This window comes from Silurus aristotelis (genome assembly GCF_946808225.1).
Source record: "Silurus aristotelis genome assembly, chromosome: 21".
NCBI classification, from domain to species: domain Eukaryota; kingdom Metazoa; phylum Chordata; class Actinopteri; order Siluriformes; family Siluridae; genus Silurus; species Silurus aristotelis.
Genome location: NC_139594.1, coordinates 12442521 through 12450687, shown reverse-complemented (window position 1 = coordinate 12450687; position 8167 = coordinate 12442521). Strand labels below are relative to the sequence as shown.

General features: G+C 35.8%; 1 protein-coding gene across 2 annotated transcripts; it reads left to right on the top strand.

The window, feature by feature from the left end:
• The first annotated feature begins 3968 nt into the window (after positions 1-3968).
• Positions 3969-8150, top strand: sync (syncoilin, intermediate filament protein). 2 transcript variants are annotated; one of them, XM_083523747.1, is made up of 5 exons: positions 3969-4121; positions 5280-6031; positions 7020-7439; positions 7533-7657; positions 7744-8150. In XM_083523747.1, exons 2-5 carry the CDS (start codon positions 5294-5296, stop codon positions 7796-7798), a joined length of 1338 nt encoding a protein of 445 aa, XP_083379873.1. In that variant the 5' UTR covers positions 3969-4121; positions 5280-5293; the 3' UTR covers positions 7799-8150. The 2 variants fall into 2 exon arrangements, with proteins under 2 accessions (XP_083379873.1, XP_083379872.1); XM_083523746.1 differs by having other exon boundaries at positions 7017-7439.
• Positions 8151-8167: the final 17 nt, after the last annotated feature.

Genomic DNA, 8167 nt, shown 5'->3' with positions numbered 1-8167 from the left:
ACTAAATATATACATTCATAAATATATAAAAAAATGCAAGCCTTATGTATATAGCCTATATACATAAATATTATAGCATACTTAACATGAATTCCTGTTGGATACATAGTTAATACAGTACAAACCATAGTCTGACAACTTAAACTTAGCAAATTCATGATTGATAAACTTACATTTATAAGAAAAAAATTTACAGACAGTAAACTTTAAAAATATTTTATACAACGTTATAACCACTTTATTGCTGTAAATCTGCTTTGAGACACTGTCTATTGTATTATATATATATATATATATATATATATATATATATATATATATATATATATATATATATATATATATATATATATATATATATAAAACAAAAATCTACATTCATAAATATTGAAATATTATAGCATACTTAACATGAATTCCTCTGGGATAAATACTTAATACAGTAGAAAACACAGTCTGACAAATTTAGCAAAGGCCACTTAAGCAATTGCATAATTTATTCCATATCATTTACATCGCAATCACCAGACACATGTTTCTCCAATATAAATAATGTGCCCTAGGGACTATTACAAAAATGTCTTTAGGGCCAGTTGTAAGCCAATTTGTACAAAAGGAATGAACTAAATGTAATTTTTTGAAAAATTAATGTGACCTTCATTATGAGACATGCACAATTTAACTAGAAGAAAAGTAACAAACTACATCAAGTTGTACATGGTTCATTGTAACAATATATATATTTTAAATTACAAGAGTATTTTTTTAATCCAGAAATATTTTTATGCTAATGTTAAATTAACTGAATTTATATAAGACCCAACAAAGGAATCTTATGTTGAAAGGCTACATTTAAGTACCAATGTTTGAGACAGTGAAGACAGTTGAGAATCTCAACCCCAATCTATCAGGTATCTTCAGTCTGAATTGCTTCAGTGTGATAATAATCTACAAAATGCCAAAGGAGGTATCTGCATGTCACTGCTTTACGTACAAAATGCATTGAATACAATAAAACTTCACTTAAAACAAGGTTTTTATGCAGCTGCAATGCTTTTGCATTCCACAGAGGCTTTTTCTCAACACCTTTATTTCAAAGAGGAAAGAGAAACAGGACACAGGGAAGAAGAGAGAGAAAAGATAAAAGCTAACCAGCCTCTGAACTCATACTTGTGAATATATCTGGAGGAATGAGAGAGGCTTTGAGATCACACAGAGATCTGCTGTGTAAGAAAGGACTATTCTGAAACAAATGTACATTCCTGAGGACTTCACAGGTCCTTGGGGCTCAATCTGCATAGATGAGATTTTGAGAGGGCAGAGAGTGGGCGACTGTGATTTACTTAGATTGCTGCATTTGGGATGTGTAATGAAAAGAGAAAATGAACAGCGCCTCTCCGTGGTCTAAAGAATATATAACATAAAAAAAAGGGTTTAGAGAAAAGACTATTTAATAAAAGGCAACATTCTACTTATGCACTATAATAATGTTTTTTTTTTTTTGTTTGTTTGTTTTTTTTTTGTCAAATGAAAATGACTTTAAGGGAGTAGTAATGGTCTAACTTTATAGAATTAAAATTCAGAATAATTGTAAATCGCAGATTATCAATTCAAACACCAAAAATTGAAAAAAGTCTAAATAAAGTAAACCAAACAAAACTAAGGATTTATATTTTAAGTGATGTTTAAAAAAATTATAAAATTGTGTTTTATTATTATATCTTCGATGTTGTTGCTGTGTAGTTCATTCAAATTATAAATACAATTAATAATGTTTTGTTTGACCCTAACCCATAGCCACATTTTATTAAATAAATAAATAATATATAAATAAATAATAAATAATACAACTAGTTGAAAATAAATCAATAATAATTCATTATTAATTACGAACAGATGTATAACAGTCTTGAGTACACAGCAGCTGAGCAGCACCTCTTTGTGGTTATAATGCAGAAGCACACCACAGTGCACCCTGGAAATTGAATCTGCAGGAAAGCCCCTGGAAGCCAGTGCTCTTTCCATTTGCTCATGTCCACCTGCTTGACACATCTCGGTGCAACACTGCTTTCACTTGAACTTGTACTACTGCTTGTACTGCACATTTTTATACACTGTTTCTCTTAGCAATATTCTTTCACTACATTCATTCAGATTTCATGAAATACACATTAGACTGAATATATAGATGGTGTTATGAATAGGAGATTGAAAGACTGGAAATCATACGCTATGTACTTCTTGGTCACTATATCACAACCCAATTACACACTTATCAGAGATTTTAAGTTGACATGTTAAACAGCATCATCAAAACAATGAATGGAGGGAACATAATTTGAAAGAATGTTGTTCATCAATTCCACGAAGCACTGAAGGTGTTCTTCTGGCTCATGGGTTGCCAACACCTTACTAGGGCACTGTTGTATTTTTTCTTAATTATACATGTTTCACAGTTTTAAAGACATTTTTAAAACACAGGTTTTATCGAAATAATGATGTGAATTTATTTCTGAATGATAACCTGATGTAGGGAGTGTGAAAAAGTTTATTATAGATTTAAAATGTAAATTTAAAATGTAAATGCATTTTTTTTTATTAGTGTCTATCATTATTTGGCGATAATGACAATAATAATAATAATAAAAAAAACATATGTACAGGCATGTCTAACACTGACCACTGTTACAGAGGGTTTTATTAAATGAAAATTCAATGTTTCTTTTCTTTTGGTATTAGTATTATTGTTAATTTAATGTTATGTTTACATGTATATCTTGCATATTTAAATATAATTTTATTCCCATGGCTAATGGAGTTGGTGCTATTTTTTTAATTTATTTCGTTATTGCTTACCCCGTGTACTCTAAAGTCATTCTCATAATTCACAACAATGACCATGAAACCTCTCTCAAGAGACTCACAGGCGACCCATATCATGCTCAGCTTTGAAACAAAACAGACTACAGAAAATCTAATTTAATTTATGGCATTTGGCAGACACCTTTATTCAGAGCAACTTAGATTTATGTCATTTATACAGCTGAACAGTTAAGGGTAAGGGCCTTCCTCAAGGGCCCAGCAGTGCCAGATTTTTGGTGCTGGGATTTGAACTCAAAACCTTCAAATTGTAACAGTATATCATATATCAAAAACTGTATTCATAATAAATTTCTGTTGAACTAAAAGTTAATTCAACTGCTAGGAAAGATAATAATATCAATTAGATTTTTTTTTATTATATTATATAGATTTTTTTATTTAGATTTCCATATAATCCTTAGAAATTTGGTTCAGGTTGTGATACATGATTTACTTGTATATATCACATTAACAGCGAAACAAAGAATCAAAGGTTCCTTTGCTGTCTTCTGACAGGTCATGTAAAGTACAGTGCCTATTTTGAGTAGCTGTGGCATTAAACAGGCATGGAGGGAATTCATAAGCGTTACTCTTGCTACAAGACATACACTTTATCTTTATGCCTTCTCCAGCCTCAGGTTAGCATTTTGCCTGCGATAGATTTTAGTCATCCTTATTCTTGATAATAGCCAGGCTTTTAGGCCATATTGTAGTCTAGGTCACTGTTTAGGATTGTTGAGGAGTCAAGTCAAACTCACGTCAGGGAAATAGCAAAAGATCCTTATGTAGTATTTAGCTGATGATGTTTTGAACACAGTCTCAAAATTGCGGCCAGATTTTCCTTTGGTTTTCCCCAGACGTCATAATGTCACATTTATCTGATTGCCCTTTTATAAATTCCATTTGATAGCTCTGCTCTGTCATTAACAATAGGTGCCAAATTGTATTTTGACATTTATTTACATAAAATGCTCTTACTAAAGCTTCATTGGTTTATTACAGCTGGTCAGCTCCCAGTGGACCTCTTTGTACATGCTCAGCTTAAGATGGGCTCTATGTTTAACTGGCTCATATTTCGTCCCTCCTACTGTTTATTCGAAAATGTAAACAGAGCCTAAGTTGCCTGGGTGACTCGGCAGTCTGGAAGAAATAAACCAGATGTCCTGTGTCTCTCCCATATTTTCTGACTTTTACCCGCTCTTTCTCACTACTCCGATATTGCTCTGAGACTGCGGGGGAAGGAAAACCAATTGACTATGGTGAGTACCTGGCATGTTAGCTTATATTTTTAAATAATACCCTTTGAATGAAGTCAGAGTAGTTTAGAAGAAATTGTGTAGAACTTAATACATGGTGTAGCTACAGTTCAATAGCTAGACTTGACGTTTGGCCTTTCATGGTCATGGATCTGAGTGAACGTTTGGCTAATTTCGACTTAGAAATAATTTATTTCAACAAATGTTATTACTGGGGATATTTTAAGTATAGATGCACCATGGAAACAGACAATGAAAGTATCATGTAAACATTTGAGATATTCCTCATAGGATGGCTTTTTTTGTGGTAGATTTTGTGTGTGCAGCTGGTGGAATGAACCATGCCTATGTCCATGGCTAGCAGCTGCTCTTGAGTCTGATGAGCCTGCCATCATGTATATTGACCAGGGACGTATTTACCAGAGATGTATTCTCACAGACCATTTAGGGTATCATAGCCAGTTATATCACATTTTATCCCCAAGGGTGCACATGAAAAGGTGCATTTATATGCCCTAGAGCCTTAGCTAAAGCTTGGCAGTGTGTGATCATGTGTCGCTGGGCTATATAGGCCACGGTGAAGAAAAAATCAGCATGCATCATCTGTACTTTATCCTCTTGAGTTAATGAATGCATAAAGTGTGTTAATGGTCCAAATATTACTGTATGCAAAATAGCGATTTGAAAGATATTCACCTGACCTTTGCTTAATACTACATTAATGTGTGTAGGCTCATCATCATTCAGCTGTTCGTTAGGCTTAGGCAGCTGCTACAAAATGAGCCACATGCCTCTCAGATCTTAGATTGCCCTCAAGCTTACCTCTTTGCCAACATAGTACACAATGCAATTCAAACCCTACAATGCATCCATATATAAAGGTTGTTCATAAAGATCTCTGTCATCACTGAGTACAAAGCAGGGAAGTTTCCCAACGGAAACAAGTGAAAACTTTTTTCAAGAGAAATCTTAGTGCTTTGTATAGTGCTTAGGTTTCTAAAAGGGATTTTTATTTGGGAAAATCTTTGCTGTAGGTCTCTAATAAATATTACCAAAGGGAGAGATCAAACATTTCTTTACGTTTAACTTTAATTTCAAATTGTACCTGTATGTAAATGTCCAAATCATGATTTGTCATAATTCAGCATTATTTATCCACAGGTAATAAACTAAAAATGGCTGAAGAAGACCCTGAGTTGGAGGAACCATGTGGGTCTCTAACCGAGCCCAAGGAAAAACATGATCCATTATTTATTGAGGAAGATGATGAAGAGTACTTTGAAGACTGTTTGGAGGAGATCGAGGCTGCCCTTGCTCTTCCGGGTGATTCAATGTCCTATTCTCAAAAATGTCAGGAAACTTTAAATGCTGAATTTAATATACTTATGAGACAAATGCTGGCACAGCTAGATGAATTTGAAACCACCCATGAGACCAAATCTACTCTACCAGGTTTATTTGCAGAAAGAAAGAATTTAACATATTGTTTCAAGGATAGTGGCGAATATGAAGACTGTACTCCAGACACAGCAGAAGCTATGGCAGTAGCTGAGTCTGAAGGTGGCACTGTTGAAACAGGACCAGAGCTATATGCAACCACGGAGCTAAAGGAGCTGGGAACAACATTCGAGAGCTGCATTGAGGAGGTGAGCCGACTAGAGCGCAGGAAAGAGGAGCTGGTGCAGGAGCTTCTGGAGCTGGAGAAGCCGATGGAGGAGGAGACTCATGCTCTGAGGAGTGAGCTAGAGGAAGCCCAGAAGCTCCTGTCCAAGGCCAGCCTTCAGAAACACAATCTGCTGGATGAGATGCGACTCTTTAGGAGACGTTTGTTCGTTGCTGCCAGGGAATGTGCACAGAGCCAGATGACACTGATCATACAGCAGAAAGAAGTGGAGCAACTAAAAGAAGAACAGGTAATGTGAATGCTTGTTAATATGTTGTAATATAACAGAAATAGCCACTGACTGGTGAAGTGAATAACGTTGATTGTCTCATTACATTGTCATTGCTTCATTACGTCATTGGAACATATTAGGCAACAAGTGAAGAATAAGTTTTTAAAGTTAATGTGTTGGAATCAGAAAAAAATAGGCAGCTTAAGATTCTGAGCGACTTTGACAAGGGCCAAATTGTGATTTCTAAACGACTGGGTCAGAACATCTCTGAAACACCAAATCTTGTGGGGTGTTCCCAGTACAATTTGTAGTTATTACTATAAAAGTAATCCAAGGAGGGGCTGCCAGGTAACTGGTCACAGGGGCATGGTGCACAAGACTTAATGATGTGTGTGGAGTAAAGGCAAACATGTCTGGTCCGATCCCACAGAAAAGAAAGTGTTAATGATGACTTTGATAGAAAGGTGTCAGAGTATACAGTGCATCACAGCTTGCTGCATATGGGGCTGTGTACCCACAGTCTGGGCAAAGTGCCCATGCTGACCCTGTTCACTGCTCAAAGCACCTTCAATGGGCACATAAGCATCAGAACCGCCAATATCCAGCAAAGAAAGAAGTAGTCTTGGGGTATCGGAGTTTTAAAATACTTTGTCAAATATACTCATTGAATACTTTAACAGGACACCTGTACATCTGATCATTTCCTTTGTACTGGCAGTGCAATGCTTGATATAATGCAAATACAAGGTCAGCATCTTTGTGCTTAAGGTATAAATAACTTTTGAGTTGAAGATTTATATTTTATTCTCTAAAGGTAGAGCTATCCGGGATTTACTTGGAAATCTTAATAGGAATGATTTATGGGATGGTTCTACATAGAGAAGGATAGATTTAAACAGCCTTAATATACAACATTCAATTGAACTTTTGACATTTTAAACACACCATGTTCCTTATATAATTTCATGGCAACGTCTAATGCTGTATTGGTCTCTTGATTCAGAAGGAGATGAAGGCCCTTGTGGACAAGCTAATTGAAGACATTGATCAGCTTCATTCTGAACATCAAAGCCAAATGCAGGCTCTACAAAATCAAATAGAAAACATGACCCAGGAATCCAGCAAGGACAAGCCACACTCATACCTGTCCCAAGGCCGGCGTGCGTCCCTCGACTTACAGCAGTACTTGCAGGGTGGAATCAAAGCATTGGAAGAATGGTATGAGCCCAGATTGGTGGCCTTACTGAAGAGAAGACAAAGCTGCACAACTGCTTTGATAAAATACAGGGAGCAGTGCCAAGAACTAAAAGCTCAGCTTGGGCCACTGAAAGAGGAAGAGCAGAGGTTAGGACTAGAGAAGGTCCGATTGAAGGAGCGTATTCTTCTGATGGAGAATCAGAGAAGAGAAAACGTGGAGCAATACCGTGTATGTGATGGATTCTATAAACAAGATTTTGAATAAGCCCGCAGTCATTGATACAAATATTTTAGTCATAAAGCCGTTGAATTTTTTTTGCAGGAAACAATAGACCGTCTAGAGGAGAGCAGCCGGGAGCTGAAGACTGAACTTCAGATACAAATAAATAAGATAAAAGAGATGGAAGAACTCAAGAACAATCTGGCCAAGCAACTATACTTCTACAGGCAAGTGTCATCATCTATGTAAAGGACTTTATTTGCAAATTATAAGACAATTACCCAATTATTATGTTTTATATATATGTTTACAGAGAGAGCATAGAGGGACAGCCACAGGAAATCTTACTGATGGAAGAGAAAACTTGATTGAAGATGAACATGACCGACATTGCACAGTTTGCAATTAGCAATAGAATTTCTTCTTGGTGCTTTTACACCACAACCTGTTTAAATCTTTAATGTAAATTATCTCTAATTACACTGCCATAATTCAACCATCATAAACATGCATGTGGGTTCCCTTGTATAAATATTCCAAAGAAGGCAGAAGTAGTATGAAATGTACCAGCACCACTCAGCCTCTCTGCAAGGAATGCATGATGGACATTGCCCAGATTTTTATCTGCCCACTTAAGCAACTCAGAACTTTCTAGATGCTCCTACAGTGTTAACAGGGATATGACACAGAGTGGAGGAAATAAAGCTTTTATACACACAGGCTGAGTGCTAACGACT

Excerpts from the sequence above, each read along its gene's own strand:
- sync (XM_083523746.1), top strand. The coding sequence starts at position 5,294 with ATGGCTGAAGAAGACCCTGAGTTGGAGGAACCATGTGGGTCTCTAACC. Across the intron at positions 6,032-7,016 it reads AGCAACTAAAAGAAGAACAG|AAGGAGATGAAGGCCCTTGT; the intron begins GTAATGTGAATG and ends CTCTTGATTCAG. Across the intron at positions 7,440-7,532 it reads AAAACGTGGAGCAATACCGT|GAAACAATAGACCGTCTAGA; the intron begins GTATGTGATGGA and ends TTTTTTTTGCAG.